The sequence below is a fragment of the Trichoderma atroviride genome, chromosome 7 (assembly GCF_020647795.1).
Source record: "Trichoderma atroviride chromosome 7, complete sequence".
Lineage (NCBI taxonomy): Eukaryota > Fungi > Ascomycota > Sordariomycetes > Hypocreales > Hypocreaceae > Trichoderma > Trichoderma atroviride.
Window position 1 is genome coordinate 3,569,603 of NC_089406.1, and position 19,380 is coordinate 3,588,982.

Below are 19,380 nucleotides of genomic sequence, written 5' to 3' on the forward strand. Positions count from 1 at the left end.
CCCAGAACCCCGCCACTAAAATCCGCTGGCGTAATCCCAAGTTATAGGCTCGGCCAGAGCTGCACCGAAGCCTGAACCTCTCTCATCTCACAATCGCATCTTGGCTTCAACATCCACCAGCCGAAAAGCAGCTGGAATATTCATTCGCCGCTCACCATGTGACAGACATTGCATAAAGGCTGTCCGTCGCCTAGAACTAGAACCCAAAGCCCTGTATCTGTATCTGCATAGGCACTGGCACACGCTCTCATCATGTCTCCAGTTCGCATTGCCTCCGTCTCTTTTGAGCACCACCCCTCTGGCTTTGGTGTTGGCCATGCCACGCCTCGCATTTCCTGGCGCTTCTCTGGCGACGCTGATTCAAAACGCTGGGAGCAAGAGTCGTATGAGATCCAGATTGGTCGCCAAGGTCGCGACAAGGCAGAGACGATCAGCAGCTACCAAATACAAAGCTCCGATTCTGTTCTGGTGCCCTGGCCAAGTCATGCACTCCGATCGCGCGAATCTGCCTGGATCAAGATTAAAGCCCATGGAAAGAAGCTCGACGCAGACGGAAAAGAAGCAGCAGAAAGCACAGAGTGGTCTGATGTCGCCGTCGTCGAGGCCGCGCTGCTGGACAAGCAAGACTGGGTCGCAAAGCTGACGGCTTCGACGCTCTTGTCCAACAGCAACGAGCCAATACGGCCAGTGCTGTTCCGAAAGTCATTCTCTCTGCCTGAGAACTCGGCAAAGGTCTCGAAAGCTCGCCTGTACATCACAGCCCATGGCGTCTACACAGCATACGTCAATGGCCACCGCATCGGCACCGAGGAAATGGCGCCTGGATGGACAAGCTATGGCCACAGGCACGCCTATCAGATATTCGACGTTGCAGCAGTCCTGACTCCAAAGAGCTCCAACGTGCTCGGCGTCGAAGTTGCCGAGGGCTGGTTCGCTGGTCGGCTGGGAATGGACAACAAGCGCTGCTTCTATGGGAGCAGGCTGGCATTCATCGCGCAGCTCGAAGTCGTCTACGAGACTGGCGAGACGTATACGCTGGCATCGGACAAGAACTGGAAATCCCACCACAGTGCAGTCACCCGTAGCGAAATCTACGATGGAGAAGACTACGATTCCCGTCAGGAGCAAAAAGATTGGACTTTGGACCCAGCTCTTGGCGATGGTTCGTGGGCGTCGACCGAAGAACTAGCATTCCCGTCTGCAAGTCTTGTGGTTTCTGACTCGCCACCTGTACGCGTCATGGAGGAAATAGTTCCTGTCAACATCTTCAAGTCAAAATCTGGCCAGACCCTTGTCGACTTTGGCCAAAATCTCGTTGGAAAGCTCCAAGTGCGTCTTCCTACCTCAGCCCCTGACGGGCACAAGATATCATTTAGCCATGCCGAGGTCCTCGAGCATGGCGAGCTTGGCACTCGACCATTGAGAGGCGCCCGCCCGGTTGATAACGTGGCTTTATCTCAGCATCAGCCATCAACATGGTCGCCAAAGTTCACTTTCCACGGCTTTCGCTACGTTCAAGTCGATGGCTGGCCAGACAATGAGGGACTGCCTAGTCACGATGAGATCACAGCTCTCGTGATGCATAGTGACATGAATCGTACTGGGTGGTTCTCGTGCTCCGAACCTCTCATCAACAAGCTGCATCAAAATGCGCTATGGAGCATGAAGGGCAATTTTCTCTCTGTGCCCACCGACTGCCCCCAGCGTGACGAGCGACTTGGTTGGACTGGAGATATTCAGGTATTCAGCCCGTCGGCAAATTTCCTCTTCAACACGAGCGGCTTTATCGGTAGCTGGCTCAGTGATGTTGCGGCCGAGCATTTGGAAGAGAGGAGACATGGAGTTCCCGGATTGGTAGTCCCAGATGTGTTTGACATTCCCGCCTGGCCACCGGGCCCCCAGTCTGTCTGGCACGACGTTACTGTCTTGACGCCATGGGATTCATACAATAGTTCTCGCGACGTAGAGGTGCTGCGAAGACAATATGATAGCATGAAGGCCTGGGTTGACAAGGGCATCCCTCGAGGGCCAAACGGTCTTTGGGATCAGAATGTCTGGCAATTTGGCGACTGGCTGGACCCATCTGCTCCGCCGGAAGAACCAGGAAAGGGTCTTACTGACAGTCTTTTCGTCGCAGATGCCTACTTGGTTCGAGTGCTCGAAACCATATCCAAGGTCAGCGCGCTGCTTGGAGAGGAGAAAGACGCATCTCACTACACTAAAGAGGCCACAAGGGTGAGAAAGGCGTTTCAAGACGAATACACCACGCCATCGGGGCTTCTTGTTAGCGATACACAGACTGCTTATTCGCTTGCCATTTCATTTGGTCTATTCGACCGAAAAGACCAGATCACGAAAGCTGCAAGCCGCCTCAGTCACTTGGTTCACGCGGCCAGATACCGGATAGCGACCGGCTTTGTGGGAACACCTCTGATCACGCATGCGCTCTCCGATACTGGCAACTCCCAACTAGCCTACCGCATGCTGCTGGAACAATCCTGTCCGTCTTGGCTCTATCCAATTACAATGGGCGCGACTACTATATGGGAAAGATGGGATAGCATGATGCCAGACGGAACCATCAACCCGGGCTCCATGACGAGCTTCAATCACTACGCACTGGGCTCCGTTGTGAATTGGCTGCATAAGACTGTGGGCGGGATAAGCCCACTTGAGCCCGGGTGGCGAAAGATTAAGATACGGCCTGTCCCAGGTGGCACGATAACAAATGCCAAGGTAGAATACGAAAGCGTATACGGGCGAATCGTCTCCTCATGGAAGATTGATGAGAATGGGACATTTAACCTTGCAGTCACTATTCCACCCAACTCAAAGGCCGTTGTGATCTTGCCATCTGATTGGAAGGTGACAGGGCAAGGCGACGAAAAGGGAACTGAGATTGGATCTGGAAGTTATGAGTTTTCCTGCAGTTACAAGGCTGGCGAGTGGCCTCCCAAAGCAGAGCTTGGGCGCTCTACGTTTCGGCTTGAATTATGAGATAGAGAGTTTATTAACACTTACCTATTGACTATCTATAACTTTCTATTACCGCTGTTGACATATGTTGGACTCACTTCACCGAACAGGTAGTCCTCGCGTTTTACTCAAAGAGTGTCAATGGGCAGACCAGTCTAGATGCTTGAAAGGATCTTGAAGCCATATTGTCAGCCACCCTGATTCGACGATTTCGGCCAACATAATCTTGCTCTAGGCAGCCAATTCCATGTCTACTGCAACATGGCAATTCTTCTTCACGGTTGGCGCCAACGACCCTCGGCCCCTTTAAGCCCGAGGTAATGTCGCATTGAATCGCCCCGAACTGCCGCGGCCCAACCGCCAAAAGCTGGAAACCCGTCACAAGCTTCTTCACACCGCATTCGCCCTCCCCTCGTGATATCTGTCACCGAAACCCCAGCTTTTCGTCTCAGTGCTTGCGGGGCCCCCGGCATATTCATCTGCCCCATGCCCATGCGCTAGCCAAGCAACTGGCTAGTCCACGATCCTTCGCGGGATTTGAGAATCTGGAATGAGATTAGCTTTGGACGAGGGGGGATTCTTTCCGGGCCGACGGTGATGATGGTGTGTAGCTGCGGCGCAGGTAATTGGATACTAACTCGCCGAGGAAGGCCAAGAGATCACTCGCTTCTTAGTTGTAGACGCGATTCTAGAATCTATCGATTGCATGGCACGAGATATGCAAAAAGCAAGCTGGGGAAAGATGCGGAGAGAGTTTGGTATGGCTTAACAGTCAATGGACTTGTATAAGCGCCAGCCATTTGAAGGGCCTTGCTTCTTTATCCCTGTATATGGCCGCTGTGCTGATTATCGGCTGACTGGCAAGGAATATATTGGCACATCTGCCATCCAGCCGCTTCTTCAGCTTGTTTCTATCCGACACATGTGCAGAACCTTTACGGCACCGTTGATTTTTCAACTCTAGGAACCATAGCAGCCGACGATGAATCAGTCCGAGAAGCCCGAGGTAGCCCTCGACGACAATGTTACAGCCGACGACGTGACAAAGGATGAAGCATACGGCCTCGTCAAGTCGAGATTCGATGAATTATCCATCCCTCGCACGCTCTGGGTCTTTAGGCGAGTCGTTCTCGTCTCGCTCGCGGTGTACACTGGCTACGTCTGCGAGGGCTTCGAAGTGAGTCAAACTTTTACAACATTGGCTTGACGCTTAGTCGTAGCACCTCATCTGATACGAGATAATATAGCTCGGTGCGGGAGGCAGTATCGTTGCCAATGCTGGCTTCATCAAGCAGTTTGGCTCGGTCAAGGGCGAGGGCGGCGTGAGGGCACTTGATCCGACTTGGTGTAAGCAATTGTGTTGTGTATTTCCATGAGTATGGGAAGCTGATTTATAGAATATAGTATCCACCTGGAGTGCTCTTCTGGTATGCCTCTCAATACCTTGACTTGAAACAAATCACTGATGCTGATGAACATAGAACGTTGGCCAAATCATCACACTTACGCACATTGCTTGGTACGTCGTCATGCAGCACATCTTGAAAAGCCCTACGATGGCTAACTCACACCAGGGTCGCAGACAAGTTCGGCCGCAAAGTGTCCTTTTACATTGCGTGGATATGGCTCGTCATTGTGAGTGAGATTGTGGGCAAGAGCATGACAACGAGCTGACAATTGTCTCTAGGGCTGTGTTCTCCTCAATACGGCGAAATCGCCAGGTGTATGGGTACGCTGAATAATACAGGACAGCGACGTGATATCGTTGACGACTACACGTGCTGACTTCCAGCATTATAGGCCATCGCCAAGCTGTGCAACGGCGCAGGTATAGGTGTCCTTCAGTAAGCTTTCAAACATTGATATGCTCCGGACTCCTTACTGACCAGATTAGAATCACCTGCCAAATATACGTCATGGAAATCTGCCCAAACAAGATCCGCGGCGGCTTGGTCACCTTCCAAGCAGTCTGGTACGTTCCCTCACAAAACTCCCAGTCATCATCCCTATTGTTACCCCCCCAAACTTACCCTAAACAGGAGCAACATTGGCGGCATCATCGTCTCTGTCATGATGCAGCAGCTCAACAAGAAACACCCCGACAACTACCTCCTCGCCATGCGCATCATCTGGGCCCCCGTCGCGCTCATGATTGTCTGCTGGGTCTTCATCCCCGAGTCGCCCTGGTTCCACGCCCGCCACGACAACAAGGAAAGGGCAATCAAGTCGTTGAAGCAGCTCTATGGAGGTGTTGAAGGGTTTGACTTTGAGGAGGAGTATGGCATCATCGTGAGGACGATTGCGCATGAGAGGGAGGTGTTGCAGGAGGCGCCGAGCTATCGCCATGTTTTCAAGGGTCTTAATTTGGTGAGTAGGCGGGATCTGTTTCTGTCTGGCTCCAAAAGGAAATGAACCGAGGACTAATGAATAATCGCTAGAAACGCGCCTTTATTGTCGTGATTCTCAGTGTATCTCAGCAATTCGCCGGCCTCGCCATCATCAACACATACTCAACCTGTGTGTCATCATATCCCATCCTCGCCTGAACTAGCTGCTAACAATCATAGACTTTTTCTCTCTTGCCGGCCTAAACGACCCGTTCCTCGGCACTGTAATTCTCAGGTGAGTTGAACACGCCAACCCTTCACCCGTTGCATTCTCCAATCGTTACTCATCTCTTCCCATTTTAGCTGCTGCAACCTCCTTGCCGTCTTGCTATGGTCCCTATCCACCGACAAACTCGGCCGTCGCACTATAGTCAACTCGTGCGAGACCCTCGTCTGCGTGGTCCTCTTCGTCGTCGGCGGCTTGTTCTGGACGGGCGCGACAACCGGAAACGCCGCCGCGGGCACCGCTCTTGTGCGTCTCTCTTCATCTATAGAACCAAGTTGGAAAGGAATATTTGGTCAGCTAACATGCTTCTATAGCTGGTAATCTGTTGCTTGTGGACATTTTGCTACCAAGTCATTGTCATGTCGTACTACGTCTTCTCGGCCGAACTTCCCTCTGCTCTTCTTCGAGGCAAGTTTTAAAACTTACTCCTAGTTAACCAGCTGTTGTGTTTGCTAACATTGATACAGTCAAGACCGGGCCCATCACCTTCTTCTTCAACTCCATCACAGGCATTGCCACCTGGTATGCTTCACCCAAACCAACTATTCAAAATCCATCTAGCTAACACTTTTAAAAGCTACGCTACACCGCCCATGCTCCTGCACCTAAGTCTCAAAGCCGGCTTCGTCTACGCCGCCTTCTCCGTGCCCATCTGCATCATCATGTGGCTCTACGTCCCAGAGACCTCAGGGTAAGTCGACTAATTCGAAAAAGAAAAAAAAAACGGCCTCATCTAATCTTTGTGTATAGCCGATCCGCAGCTGAGATTGACGAGCTGTACGAGCGCAGGATCCCCGCATGGAGATGGTCCAAGACTGTGACTGAGGCCGAGCAGCGGATGCAGACCGTGGTGCTGGTAAAAGGGGGCGTCAAGGAGAGCCGGAACCAGAGTCGTACACAGTGATGGAGGGCTTAAGCAAGATGTGACTGGTTACACGCAGAATCACCTTGATAAGGACTAAAAGGACGCGGTGTAACATGATTGACCACTAGGACATGTCTTATTGGAAGACGTGTAATACAACAATGCTCGGCATGTATCACAAATTGCAGCGTAGAGGGATCAACATTCCTTTTGATTTGATCATTTTCTTAGAAATAGCATGCTCTCATGATAATCACGTCACGCAACCAATAATGTCGAGAGAATTATTATTATATCTATGTAAAGGGCCAACAGGTATCATGTCTCCAAAAGTACCTTGTTCCAATGCCAATTTCCCACACGCCTTAAAGCGCATAAAAGCGAACTGCTATAAAAGTCGGCTAACATAATGTGCGACAAGAATGTTGCCTGCCTTGATGCAACCACCAAAGAATATTCAATGGTCCATAGCATTAATCCACAGCGCATACCCATTGCATCAGTTGTCCTTGGCCGGCCTCGATAATGAAGCCCGTGTGTATAATCGTGCTGCAAAAGTGAAAACAATCGTACTAATTGGTATCCGCAAATAGTCCATTTTTCGCCCCTGTAACGCCTATTCCAATTCCTTTCTCTTGTTCCAACTCCAAGGGCAGTCCACCCATACATGCATCTCCTTTCTTGTCTTGCAAAAAACGCATCATCGTCAAAGACTCTTTATCAACCGTCAAGTTCCATAAACGGTACAAAGGTTGGTCGGCCCTCAAATCGCTCGCAGTCGCCAACTGGCCAACAGTCTACAAATGTTTTCTCTTCGCTCAACATGGTGTCAAGGCGGCGTTTGGTATTTTCGTTGGCTTTGTTGTGAATTGCTGGTCCCAATGCAGCTGCATGATGTTGCGAATGGCGGGCCACGGCAGCGCTGGCTTCAAGCAGGTCTTGCCACGTCCGCAGAGCTTCTTTCGACTTTGCATCGAATACACAGCAGAACCTCTGCGAAGTGACGTATCCAAAGCCAGATTGAAAAGACAGCCCATACATGACCATGAGATAGGCGGCCACCAAAGTAGGCGAGAGATCGTTGCCAGAGTCGCAAGTAACTAGAATCTTGCCCATCGGTGTCCGAGCAGGTTGCGAGGCGTCGTCCGATGCGCTCGCTTGAGGGCCATTTACAGCCAAAAGATGGTTATTGACTTGGTTGATCATTTTATAGAAAGATGGAAGCTGATTATCTGGGTTGACATCGATGTAGACTTGAGAAATACCAAGCCTTGCGGACGCCGCTCGCGCGCTGGGGTAGTCTCTGGGGGCCCGAGCATCGCGGACAATGATCATCATGCTGAAAACCTCTCGCTGCATATACTTTTCATCCCGAACGACGCTGGTAGGGCCCAGGTAGATGAAATCGAGGATGGAATGTGCGTCTCTGCGCCACTCGTATAGCCAGGCTTCTCGATACTGGGCGGTCTGGGTCCTGTTGCCGGTAATGATGGCGACTTCATCGTCCGAGAGCTGTGCGAACTTGACAAGGCGATACGAAGGCGCTATGCTGTGCTTTTCGACGCCGGAGTGCTGCTGGAGAGGGATGTGGATTATCGGCGGGCTTGGGGCGCGGAAGCTGTAGGGCGCTGAACGCACGACGGCCCTTTTTGCTGAGCCGTCCATTTCTTCGTCGTGGCTGGAGGAGGTGGGTGATTCGAAGCAATGAGGCGGTAGGAAGAGGCTTTGGGGGTTCCAACTTGGGGTTTGGGGTTTGGCGGCTCTGGTAAAGAGACGAGCAAATGATGGCGAGATAAGATGGAGATGGAAGAATCCGGGTCGAATGCGATATATGTATGTTGAACGTGAAGACGTTTGGAAGCGTAGCAGCAAGAGATGTTGAATGGATGAAGATGAAAGAAGAAGTGAACAGAGGGAGAAGGGGAGAAAGGAAGAAAGAAGCGCGTTCACTGTCAGGTGAAGAGTTCAGCTCTGATGCAAGGCAAGCGCGAACGCTGTTTTCTGGTAGCAATGACAGTTGCCTGATGCTGTTGAACCGCACGCAACAAAGAAGAAGGACGCAAAATTTATTTATAGCGGATGTTCAAGGGATTAAGAATATAGAGTCTCGTGCAAAAGACGCTGCAGACTGTTCTGTAGAAAAAAAGACGGGCAAATGAGCAAGAGTAGGTGAATCGCGGTGTATGTTTCAAGGTTCAGGTCCTCTATAGAGCTGGAGCTGGTGCTAGAGCTCGTGCTAGAGCTGCTAGAGCTAGGCAGAGGAACGCAACAGTGGACCGTATCTCCAGGTGACGGCCAATCGGAAGGCTTCACTTTAGGCAGCGGCTGGGGTAGAATTGGCGTTTGAGGCAGCGTGGGAAAGCATTTAGAGTGATTACGCTTCAGTTATTTATTATTCGACTTGTTATGTGGCGCTGGTAGTGCCCAAGCCATGAGCCAGGTAGTGCTGGACCTTGGATTGCCTCACATGAAAACTTTAGGGGCTCCAGTCAATGGACAAGCCTCTGAATGGGGAGTATGCCCACTAAAAGCCTACCTAGTTGGAATATTAATAGATGAATGTTCTGGGAGATATTAATTATGAGCTAGTAATTTATGATTTTGGTCCTGTTATATGAGTATCTAACCCGTAGCCGGTGAAACTGTAGTTCTTGTGCCAACTGAGCAACGTCAAAGCTCCCTGTTCGCAACTCGGGTTTGTGGAGCCTAGATTTACAGTTCAACATCCAATGGGGCTATTGAAATTGTCGCTATCAATAAGAATGCAACTCTACTGCCTGCATGCACATGCCCACAAAATCCATCAACTGCCCGTCTAGGCAAGACATGCTCACTCCGATACTGCCATCTTACCTTCCATGGCAGATACAAGATGCTACACCCAGGTCAAAGGCTCTACAGAACGCAAACACCAACCATATGGCAACCACCGCTCATCAAGGTTTTTTTCCCCTTTCTGTGATTAGTATTTTCCATTTCAATAATACTAATACGAAAACTCAAAACGCATCTAGTACAAAAGCAGCGGCATGTCTTGCTCCACCATTGTCGCAGAGCTCGACAACGCATGCATAAGAGTGGTGCTGTCAAATGCAATTCCCCGCAGAGCAGGGCATCCACCTTTATCCCAAAGACGTGAGATGATGTGCATGATTGAGGTAAACTTGATACGAAGAAATGGATTAAAGTGTGAAAAAGTAAGGGAGAAGAATAAATTATTGAATCGATTCTCACAAATGATGCAAGTCGTAGATGACGAGATTACCATTTGATGGGCACTGTAGGAGGATAGACGAGTAGAACAACATAAAGAGAGGCTGGATCAGCAACATGATTATAGCTGCAGTTCATTCTTCTTCATTTCTCACCTCTTTTCCAAATTCATCGGATATTGCGCCACGTACACGTATGCCACGACTAATCTTTGACAGTTTTTCTACAATTCAGCAGAATACTAATCTTTGTATCAAAACAGACCAATCCATATAGAGCATAATACCTGCTAATACCTGCCAGTCATTCATGTCTCATCCGTCTTTGTACACATAACCACCACAGAAGCGCTGCAGAAATATCCAGCTCAAGTAGTTTAGCCCTTTCCAGGGCATGTCCATACTAATCATACAATCCCCATGTTGCCCCATTCAATGCTGTTTATCGTACAGTGCAATAAAGCTTTCTCGTAGCTATTGCAAATGCGTTCCAAAGTGCTTTTCCTTCTTTTCCAAATATGAAGCATCACATCCAAACTGATCCCCCACACCATATCTAATATCATCAGACAAATAAAGATGAAACCAAGGGGTGCATGGCTAAACCGGATAAAAGTTAATGTAGATGGGCTGCCATCACACAGCAGGCACCTCTTGTTTCGTCCTCTCGGGTAATTCATCAATCACCAAATCATCATCCGGATGCTGCTCTACACCTTCCACATGCCCCTCGCCAATCGCAGACCGGTTCGCATTGCGAGTCTTGACTTGCTGGCGCTTGCTCTCTCGCTTCCGCTCCAGCTGCTCGTCGCTGTAGTTTAGCCACTCCAGCGTCTTCATGAGCTTCTCCTCGACCAGCGTCCGCACGTGGAACGCCAGGGCTTGGCTGCGGAACATGCCCGAGTAGCGGTAAGAGAGCCACACGTACTGGTTCAGAGCAACGTGTAGCGCTTCCAGCTTGGAGAGGTATTGCTGGCCGGATCCTGAAAAGTCTTCTGGGTTGATGTCGAGGAACTCTAATGGGATTTCCTCAATGTCAAGAAGATCGCCCTTGGAATTTGTGGCTACAACCTGTGCCAGAGCTCGGAGCACGTCCACGGCTCGGTCGGCGCGGAGCGCAACGGGTAAATAACAGAAAGTTAGCCTGTCGTGAATCGTAAGTGGAATATCCTGAATGATGTCTGCGATTTCCAAAATGTCAGATCCGAGGCCCATTTTATATAGCGAGCTGACTGTTGCCGTCTCCTGGATTTTTTTGAGGATATAGGATAAGGGGGGTATCGGTTGGGAAGTATGAAGCGAATCGCTCCACGATGCCTGCGGGAGGCTGAATGCAGGCTGCTTGAATGTCTTCGACAGTTCTCTGGAACGCTCGCTGTACACTGCGCAAATCAGCCCGTTCCATGGTGGTGACAAGACCGACTTTTTCCGATTCATCAGTCGAGCCATCTGGATTCTGTGCTGATCTGTATCTCCCTGCTCTACCGCCAATCTGTTTGATTTCGGGAAAAGTCAGCAGTCGATTTTGACTGCCGTCAAACTTTGTCACAGATTCCATAATGACACGTCGAATTTCAAGGTTTAATCCCATGCCGATCGCATCGCTAGCGACAACGAAATCATAGTCGTTGTCGGGGTCATTGAACAACGCTGCTTGCTGGGCCCGAACCTCTGGCGGCAGTGATCCATAAATGATTGCACAGCGCCGTCCTGTTTTCCTCTCTATGCTTGTTTTCAGTGAATGGAGATTCACACGGCTAAATGCAACAATGGCATCTCCCTTTTGCAGGAGATTGTAGTCGTTGTCAAGTGGCTTGTCCATCGTCTTGAGAGGACTCAGACGCTCATACCGATGAACAACACACTTGTCTCCCACGCTGGCGCACATTTGTTGTATGACCTTTACAGCTCGCTCTTCGCCACAAACGTGAACCTCTTTGGCCTGTACGCCCAGCACGGCTGCGGTCCAGGCATTTCCACGATCCGCATCAGCAATCATCTGGATCTCGTCGATGACCGCAACGTCGAAGCGGGTATTCAGCGGAATCATCTCAACCGTACAGCTTGAAAAGTACTGGTCTGTGTTTTCAGGGATGCGCACTTCTTCGCCGGTAATGAGAGCGCAGGGGATATTCTTCGCCTTGAAGCGCTGGTACACTTCGGTGGCGAGCAGCCGGAGAGGCCCTGCGTAGACGCCGCATTTGGAGCTCTCCAGCGCCTTGAGCGCATTGTACGTCTTGCCAGAGTTGGTGGGCCCGACGTGGACATGGATGGTGCGCTGCATCGTCCGCGTCGCGGGAAACCACTCGTAGGGGAACCGAAAGTCAAGCAGACGCTTGTGGCTGTCCTCGATGTTCTTGGGGAAGCGCTGGCCGAAGATGAAGGACTGGAACGAGTAGTGGACCTCCTTGGTAAGGCCCTTGATATCTCCAGAAACAAAGGCATCGCGCAGATTCCAAAACAGCGGGTTCTTGTCACGGCGAGTGATTCCCTTTTCCGCCAGCGAGAATGCATGGTCAATGGCGTCCATGAAGACGGCCGAGTGGCGACTCAGCTCATCTTCGCTGAACGTGACGCCCACCCGAGCTGCTCCCAGCTTGTTCAGCACAATTTGAAAGCGATGCAGCACAGTGGAGCGGAATAGCTTGTGCCGTCCAGAGTATTTGCCAAAGTCAAGCCGCAGCCGCGTGTTGGGATCATGGCCATGGCTAACCTGAGTTTAAGCGTAAGCATGAGCCTTCTCTCTATTTTCCTTGTCCAAGCGTAGTAGCGAAACTTACTGAATCAACTCGAGAGTGGGGTGCAGGCTTTGACGAATGCAATTTTGAGAGCGCAGCAGCCAAGCTTCCCTTGTTTGCCGTCGTTTTCTGCTTCACAGGCTGGGTCTTGGGAAGAGGCGCCCGCCAAAGGTGGGATGTGGTTGAGAGATGCCGCCGCAGACATGATGCTCCAAGCTGGCCTCTGAAAGCGCCGTTGCGGGCCACAGCTCTCATGACAGCGGTGTAGAGACGGCCAGTATCATGATATAGCTGTAAAATGAAAAGAAAACACCAATTGTTCTCGTCTTTCACCAATCACACCTACCCTACATATTCTTGAGATTGCATCCAACTTTTCATGCCATTCACGGAATTTTCTCGGCGGCGGATTAGCGTTTGGCCGCCTGCAGCCAAGACGGCAAACTGTGGATGGAGTTTCGTCATAGTTTCACTCTTGTTCACTTTAGCCTCTCCATCTCTTGGTCTTACAACACCACAGGCAACCGGATTTCGTCGATTGCGCGCTCCCACTTTCTCTATCCTCCAACAGATACCAAAGCTCCAACCTTTATATCCTTATTCTAGCGCCGCAGCATCCATCGCCGCCATGGCGTCCTCTTCAGCTGCAACTCCGCTCCTTTAGTGCGTCCAAGCTCCTTTTCCAGTGATTCCCAGCGTCTTGTCTGCTAACAAAGCATCACCGCCGCAGCTCCTGCATCGCCCACGAAACAACAATCCTATCCGAGTGCACCACCTCTGCCTCTTCACAGACCTCATCTCTCGCCTCTCTCATCCTGCCAAAGATCGAGCACTCGACCCCCCAGAAGTTGACGTACACCCACGGCTCGCACCAGATTCACTATGTCGCCGAGGCGCCATCCGACTATCCTGACCACCCGGCCGCCGGCGGCCTGACTTTTCTCGTCATCGCAGACGGATCGCTAGGCCGTCGCGTCCCATTCGGCTACCTGTTGGAGATTCGCAAGCGCTTTTTCGAAAAGTTCCCCGAGAGCAGCGACTTTGCCGACATGCCCAACTACGGCGCCGGCTCGTTCAACGCCGAGATGAAGAGCCTGATGGTGGAGTTTGGCACGACGAGCGGCGGCATGAACGACGCGATTGGCAATGCGAAGCGGGAGATTGATGATGTTAGAGGCATCATGACGAAGAATATCGAAAGCTTGCTCGAGCGAGGCGAGAGGATCGACTTGCTCGTTGACAAGACGGACAGGCTGGGGAACAGTGCTCGAGATTTCCGGGTCCGGAGCCGCGGCTTGAAGCGGCAGATGTGGTGGAAGAATGTGAAGCTCATGGCGCTCCTCATTTTGGTTGTGGTTCTTATCCTGATGATAATAATCATCTCGGTCAAGGGCTGACGGACAGAGTGTGATTGTTTCTTTCTTTCTTCTTCTTCTCTTATGATGGGAATAGCAAGCCTAGATGCTGTATGTGTATTGATAATAGGGATTTGATGGTTATGGGAGTCAAGGGGATTATGCGCCTCGAGGTATTTTACTGCTTGTGAATAAACGGAACCTAGGCTGGAAGTACTTGAGCTTTAGTGATAATGCAATGCTATTTATTTTATCTTCTCTTTCAATGCGCAAGCAAGTATTATGGACATCGCCCTTCTTTCGCCCTTCTATTCTGTACCATTCAGGCCAACAAATAATACACACAAAATCCACCTCATATGGTATCTCGATTGGTTCAACATCCCCATTGACAGACAAACACATAAAAAAAAAGCAGAAAAATCTAGATGGTCAGATTCAATGCAAACACGCTCTTCCGCATCACCACAACTTACCATGGATGAACAAAACACCCCATTCACTCATAACTTTGGCGCATTCGCACCGCTCCTCGGCTCCTGGTAGACGTAACCCTGCGCCACAGGACTAAACACCGTAGCTGGCACCGGAGCTGGCGCAGGATGAGACGGCTTGCGCAGCCTCTCGGTGAAGAAGACGGGGTGCGTGGTTGATGCGTTGTGAGCTGGCGAGGCGTGTTTGCTCCAGATTGCCTGCAGCTGAGCGGCTGATGGGGCGGGCTGGGGATGCGTCATTGCGGTGGGAGGGAGCTGAGTTTGTTGTACAATCATTCAAAGGGAAATAAAGAAAGAGGTTTTAGAACGGGTTCAATGCGATGAATGAATGGAAGAACGATTGGAGATTAAGAGTTGGGCAATTAGCCGGATGAAGTCGCTATGATGGAATTGCTGCACAGGGTCTTAGTAAGCCGAGGTTCATTTTCTAGGTGCGATCAGCGCTGGTTGGAGATGAGCTTCATGAAAAACAGTCTTGATTCTATGTATGTTGACGCTATATCAGATGCAATTCTATATGTAATAAATGCTAATTCTCCATTATTTCTTCTTGTTGCCCTTGCCGCCCTGCTTTTGTTGCTTTTCCTTTTCCTTTTGCTGCTTTTCCTTCTCCTTTCCCTTTTTGATCGCTGCCACCAAGCTCTCCACCTCTGCTGCCTTTTCCTTTTCCTTGTCCTCTTCAGCCTGCTTGTCTTGGTTGGCCTTGTTCTGCGCCCTCTTCTTGGCGGCGGCCTTTTCAGTCTTTTCAATCAGCGCGTCGCTCTCTTCCCAGAGCTTCTTGGCCACTTGGTCGTCCTTGACTTCGGACCGGGCAAAGTCCACTTCCATGCACTCCTTTATCAATCTGCCGCCGCCGATGCGTCCAAGCGTGCCATCCATTGCGGCGTAGAGAATGGATTGCGCTCCTTTGCTTGGCGACTTGAGCAGGAACCAGGGTATGGCGTAGAAGAAGACGTAGAGGGCAAGACCGACGAGTGAGCCTCGCGTCAGCCACCTTCTCGTGCCTGGTGTGCGACTCAGCCCCGGGTCTACAAGGACGACTCGGGTGTTCATGGGTAGTTCGTCGGGGCGCTTATAAGAGTCTAGATGCTTCTGGAAGTACTGTCCCAAGACGTTGAGTGCGAGCTTGCTTCGCGCGTAGGCCGATCCAGGAGTCCAGTCCTTTTCCACGTTTCCAAGGCCGTCTTTCAGCGATGGGGATCCAATGTACGACGAACATGTCGCAATGATTACGCGGACATCTCTGTCAAAGGGCTGTGCCTTGAGAGCCGGGCTGAGGATGCCCAGCAGGTGGAAGTTGGCGAGGAAGTTGACCATCCACGTCTCCTCGATGCCTTCTTCGGTAACCTTTCGTTTCCCGCCGGGGGGCGTCAGGGTCGATGCGCACAGCACAACCATGTCCAGCCTTCGGGGAGGTGCGTTGTCGACCCATTTCGTCGCAAACTTTCGAATGCTGTACAGGCTCGACAGGTCGACCTGTTCCGCATAGATCAGGTTGTTGCCCGTCTTGTCTCGGATGTCTTGGATGAAGTCGATTAGAAAGGGGTCGGAGCCGGGCACCTGCGTGAGCAGCACCAGCTGCGCGCCCCGGGCTGCGAGCTCGCGTGCCACTTCTGCGCCGATGCCGCTGGTGCCGCCCGTCATCATGACGACCCGGCCATGGAGGTTGCGCTCCGAGGGATTCGTCCGGCCGGAGGTGAAGAGCTTCAGCAGCACGAGGACCGTCGTGGCGGCGACGGCGTACAAGATGGGCCAGGCATTGTCGTGGACGACCTGCGGAAAGCCGTGCTCCAGCAGATAGAAGATGGTCGGCACGGGCATTGCGAGGCTGCGATGGAATGGGAGTGGTGTTTGTAGGCGCGTAGATTTCGTCAATTCATCGTCTTGACTTCGAAAGCATCAGCATTTACTGCATCGGATTTGCTGACGAAGCTGGGCGGTCAAACTGTCGTGGATTGTTGGAGTCGAAAACGTGGTGGAAGCGATTCAGGAGCTCCACGTGACACGGGTCCAGTTTAAGGCAGCTTCACCTGCATCATCAAATGCTGCATGTATATACACCCACAAATATGTGAATCCAATTGTTGTTAATACTACACGTTTCGTCCAAGGTAAGCGTAGATGGAAGCTAGAATTGAGAAGACGACATGCTAATTACATAGTGGTATAGTTAACTAGATGGTGTAAATACGAACTGCTAGTACGACGGCATCAAGTGTGCCTGGGGTATGAACATGAAGAACAACATTTCCCATAACTCATCCATAAGAAAAGAATGAAAGATGAAAGAACAAAAATGAAAAAGATGATAAAAAGCCAAAGTCGATCCTTTTCATGCTCAGTTTAGTTTTGCTTCTCCCCCTTGGACTTCTTCTTCTTCTTCTTGCTAATGTCCAGCGTCACAGGATCGCCATTTCGCACCCAAATCTCGCCAATGGGATCACCTTCTTCTTGCACGCAGATCCATTCTCCAATGGCATACTCTTCGGGTGCGATGCGGATGCCCCGGCCGCCTCCGCCCACAATCAGATTGCCGGGACGATACGTCTTGTCCAGCTTCATGCGGCGAATGACGCTGCCGTGAATGCGAGCGTCGTTGGGAATGTCCCGAACTTCGCCACGAGGCAGCGGCCAGTTGATAGGCTTCCAGGTCCCGTCGCTCTGAAGATCCATTCGTCGGAAGGGCATCCACTCCATCGCGTTCCAGGCGGTGACGGCCACTGCAGTGAGGCCGCCGCCATACACCAGCGAGTCGTGGATTCGGGCGAGATGTGCCTTGTGCATCATGTCGAGGAAGACCTGCTTAAAGTCCTTTTCTCCGTCATCGTCTGCAAGCGTGTCTGGAGTTGGAGGAGCTACGAGCTCTCCTCCGTCCTCGTCTTCTTGATTGAGATGAATCTCGGGTCCTTTCTGTTGTCCCTTGCGGCCGCTCTTGGTGCTGGCCTTGGCGCTTTCGTTGTACAAGTCGAAGCAATCCAGCTCCTGAACCTTTTCCAAATCGAATTTCAGGCCGGCCCGCATAGCCTCGCGGACCATCCATACCAGAGGCACGTGGCTTGCGTTTTTGCCGTCGGATTCCATTTGCCATCCACCACCCACGTCGCCATGGCCACCAGAAAACCACACTTCATCAATGTCTTGATCACCGCCGTCCTCATAGTCAAGATTGGAGATTTGTTCAGAGACATTGCAGCCGGCTACCGAGACGCGGCGATCAGGTCGGGCGCCAGACTTTGACCTGGCCCGATATGGCATGTATTTGCTGCCTTCTGGATTTGCTGACGACTTCCTCTCCCCGGGCGTTGCGTGCTTGCTTGGGCGTCTGCCCCGGTCCTCATGATAGGTCTTATCCGTGCCCTCTGTTTCTCCGCCATTTCCGCTGCTGCTGTGTGGGCGACCAAGCATGTGCTCCCAATCCTTCCAATGGGGGCGGCTGCTGCGGCGCCTATTCGCTTGCTGGTACATCAAATCCTGTCGGAACTTGGCACGGCGCTCATCGATGCTGACGGCATGCCGAATAACTCTGGCGCTACTACGCGCCGTGTAAGGGAACTTGCTTCGCTGCATCCAGGCTGTCTCAAAGCGAGGTACCGAGTTGACTGTGTCGAAAAGCCCGAGGAAGCGGATCCGGCCAACGGGTCGAGAAAAGGTTTCGCGGAAGCCTTTCATGAAGTGGTACATTTCGTGCTTCTTCTTTTCGTCCTCTTCCGCGAGCTTTTCGTCCTTGTCGCCACCACGACGACTTTGCCAACTGGAAAATGCCTTCCAGGCAAACGAAACCAGTTCTTCGTTACCATGAGACAAGAGGCCAACATAGTCAAGCATCTCAGCCAGAAAGCGGGCAATGTACGCGCCGCGGCTGAAGCCAAACATGTATATCTCATCCCCGGGATTGTAGAATCTCATGAGGAAACGGTAGCCTCCCACAACATGCTGATCAAAGGAAGAACCAACCGCTGAGTCCTTGGCCTTTTGGTACCATGATCGGATGCGCGCTTTCGTGCTGGTATGTGAAAGCGAGCTGGACACGACATAGGTGCCAATACCAGCTGGTTATGAGTGTTAGTCAAGTCCACGAGCTCATGAGAGCGACCTTGCGCGAGTGCGCACGCGCCGGCTGCTACTGTCGAAGCACTTACGCTGGTAGTAGTGATACTGGTCATCCGCAGTCCGATCAAGCATGCGAAAGATTTTGAGAATGTTGCTGTCGCTTTCATCGCCATGGAACTTGTTGCCCGTGCCGTCAAAGCACAGAATCAGCTTCCTCGCAACTCTGTCCCGCGGCGTGGGACTTGCTGGGCGTTCCATCATGTTGGTCATGATGTAGTCTAAGCTCGAGCGTTTCTTTGGGTGCTCGGCAGAGCTTGGATCCAACATGCTGCCTGCAGCCATTATATGTGGGCTGTATTAATCTCAAGCTGACAAAATAGGCAATGTGGAGGATGAGGCGGAGCCAGGGGCCTTGCGGTACCTGATCACAAGCAAAGAAAAAGTGAGAGAGCTAGGCAGAACGAAATTGTCATTGTAAGCACAAGGGCGCCCGCTCCTTATTATTAGTACTTTTCTGATCATGAGCGTGGCTCATCGCGGCCGATGGCTACGGATCGCCTTGCAGCCGTATGTCTTGGATTCTCGCATTAGTTTTCGACTCGGCCTGGGCAAAGCTACTGCTAGCCACTTCTTGTGCAGTTTGTACGCTGGAGGCTGAGAAGCGGTGGGCTGAAAGGCGCTGATCGCTTCCCTGTCGAGGTGGTGGAGCTGCTGCTTGCTCAAATGCCGGGGGCTAGCGGCCAATTAAAGACCCCTTTTGTCTAAGTGATTGGCAGAAGGCCGAGATTGGGGGCAGCCTTTGAGATTCATGGCTTCATGACATTACGCGCTGCAAACCAGGGAGAGCGGGGAGAGCTGCAGAAAGATGCGCTACTCTTATGCATGTCTCAGAGCCTCACTCAATCGGCGATGGTGTTATGGATAGCTCTGCCGGTCGATATTATTCGGCCAGTGACAGGATGGGAATTGGACAGAATGGCGGACCAGCTGGGCTGCGGCTGAGATGTAGTCTGCAGACAAGCAGCAGGGGAAGTGGACAATTGTCACATTGGCCTTTTGCACGAAGCCATCCAGCAC

The 19,380-nt window shown here is 51.5% G+C and overlaps 9 protein-coding genes across 9 annotated transcripts; 3 read left to right on the top strand and 6 right to left on the bottom strand.

Annotated features, from left to right (window-relative positions):
- The first annotated feature begins 76 nt into the window (after positions 1-76).
- TrAtP1_013184 (uncharacterized protein) lies at positions 77-3,387 on the top strand. The gene has a single exon (XM_014088791.2). It carries the CDS (start codon positions 253-255, stop codon positions 2,995-2,997), a length of 2,745 nt encoding a protein of 914 aa, XP_013944266.1. The 5' UTR covers positions 77-252; the 3' UTR covers positions 2,998-3,387.
- A 31-nt stretch (positions 3,388-3,418) lies between these two features.
- TrAtP1_013185 (uncharacterized protein) lies at positions 3,419-6,590 on the top strand. Its single transcript, XM_066115821.1, has 16 exons — positions 3,419-4,153; positions 4,224-4,323; positions 4,381-4,403; positions 4,458-4,495; positions 4,551-4,611; positions 4,664-4,705; positions 4,777-4,820; positions 4,871-4,948; positions 5,016-5,343; positions 5,415-5,493; positions 5,544-5,598; positions 5,667-5,835; positions 5,904-5,997; positions 6,057-6,111; positions 6,167-6,280; positions 6,340-6,590. Exons 1-16 carry the CDS (start codon positions 3,959-3,961, stop codon positions 6,491-6,493), a joined length of 1,629 nt encoding a protein of 542 aa, XP_065971921.1. The 5' UTR covers positions 3,419-3,958; the 3' UTR covers positions 6,494-6,590.
- A 140-nt stretch (positions 6,591-6,730) lies between these two features.
- On the bottom strand, positions 6,731-8,648 carry TrAtP1_013186 (uncharacterized protein). Its single transcript, XM_014088319.2, has one exon. It carries the CDS (start codon positions 8,117-8,119, stop codon positions 7,175-7,177), a length of 945 nt encoding a protein of 314 aa, XP_013943794.2. The 5' UTR covers positions 8,120-8,648; the 3' UTR covers positions 6,731-7,174.
- Positions 8,649-10,302: 1,654 nt separating this feature from the next.
- TrAtP1_013187 (uncharacterized protein) lies at positions 10,303-10,563 on the bottom strand (the record flags this gene model as incomplete). Its single annotated transcript, XM_066115822.1, has 1 exon — positions 10,303-10,563. The coding sequence occupies one exon, from the start codon at positions 10,561-10,563 to the stop codon at positions 10,303-10,305; it is 261 nt and encodes an 86-aa protein (XP_065971922.1).
- A 319-nt stretch (positions 10,564-10,882) lies between these two features.
- Positions 10,883-12,659, bottom strand: TrAtP1_013188 (uncharacterized protein; the record flags this gene model as incomplete). Its single annotated transcript, XM_014088793.2, has 2 exons — positions 10,883-12,379; positions 12,447-12,659. The coding sequence occupies 2 exons, from the start codon at positions 12,657-12,659 to the stop codon at positions 10,883-10,885; spliced, it is 1,710 nt and encodes a 569-aa protein (XP_013944268.2).
- Positions 12,660-12,901: 242 nt separating this feature from the next.
- On the top strand, positions 12,902-14,012 carry TrAtP1_013189 (uncharacterized protein). Its single transcript, XM_014088794.2, has 2 exons — positions 12,902-13,067; positions 13,135-14,012. Exons 1-2 carry the CDS (start codon positions 13,033-13,035, stop codon positions 13,799-13,801), a joined length of 702 nt encoding a protein of 233 aa, XP_013944269.1. The 5' UTR covers positions 12,902-13,032; the 3' UTR covers positions 13,802-14,012.
- On the bottom strand, positions 14,013-14,607 carry TrAtP1_013190 (uncharacterized protein). The gene is made up of 2 exons (XM_066115823.1): positions 14,236-14,607; positions 14,013-14,183 (listed from the first exon to the last, which is right to left on the bottom strand). The coding sequence occupies exon 1, from the start codon at positions 14,527-14,529 to the stop codon at positions 14,263-14,265; it is 267 nt and encodes an 88-aa protein (XP_065971923.1). The 5' UTR covers positions 14,530-14,607; the 3' UTR covers positions 14,013-14,183; positions 14,236-14,262.
- Positions 14,608-14,714: 107 nt separating this feature from the next.
- TrAtP1_013191 (uncharacterized protein) lies at positions 14,715-16,342 on the bottom strand. Its single transcript, XM_014088795.2, has one exon. The coding sequence runs from the start codon at positions 16,072-16,074 to the stop codon at positions 14,794-14,796; it is 1,281 nt and encodes a 426-aa protein (XP_013944270.1). The 5' UTR covers positions 16,075-16,342; the 3' UTR covers positions 14,715-14,793.
- Positions 16,343-16,596: 254 nt separating this feature from the next.
- On the bottom strand, positions 16,597-18,630 carry TrAtP1_013192 (uncharacterized protein; the record flags this gene model as incomplete). Its single annotated transcript, XM_014088796.2, has 2 exons — positions 16,597-18,302; positions 18,393-18,630. The coding sequence occupies 2 exons, from the start codon at positions 18,628-18,630 to the stop codon at positions 16,597-16,599; spliced, it is 1,944 nt and encodes a 647-aa protein (XP_013944271.2).
- Between the last annotated feature and the right edge of the window lie 750 nt (positions 18,631-19,380).

Excerpts from the sequence above, each read along its gene's own strand:
- TrAtP1_013184 (XM_014088791.2), top strand. The coding sequence starts at position 253 with ATGTCTCCAGTTCGCATTGCCTCCGTCTCTTTTGAGCACCACCCCTCT.
- TrAtP1_013190 (XM_066115823.1), bottom strand. The coding sequence starts at position 14,529 with ATGATTGTACAACAAACTCAGCTCCCTCCCACCGCAATGACGCATCCC.
- TrAtP1_013185 (XM_066115821.1), top strand. The coding sequence starts at position 3,959 with ATGAATCAGTCCGAGAAGCCCGAGGTAGCCCTCGACGACAATGTTACA. Across the intron at positions 4,496-4,550 it reads ACACTTACGCACATTGCTTG|GGTCGCAGACAAGTTCGGCC; the intron begins GTACGTCGTCAT and ends AACTCACACCAG. Across the intron at positions 4,706-4,776 it reads CGAAATCGCCAGGTGTATGG|GCCATCGCCAAGCTGTGCAA; the intron begins GTACGCTGAATA and ends CCAGCATTATAG.
- TrAtP1_013186 (XM_014088319.2), bottom strand. The coding sequence starts at position 8,119 with ATGGACGGCTCAGCAAAAAGGGCCGTCGTGCGTTCAGCGCCCTACAGC.
- TrAtP1_013191 (XM_014088795.2), bottom strand. The coding sequence starts at position 16,074 with ATGCCCGTGCCGACCATCTTCTATCTGCTGGAGCACGGCTTTCCGCAG.
- TrAtP1_013189 (XM_014088794.2), top strand. The coding sequence starts at position 13,033 with ATGGCGTCCTCTTCAGCTGCAACTCCGCTCCTTTA. Across the intron at positions 13,068-13,134 it reads GCTGCAACTCCGCTCCTTTA|CTCCTGCATCGCCCACGAAA; the intron begins GTGCGTCCAAGC and ends TCACCGCCGCAG.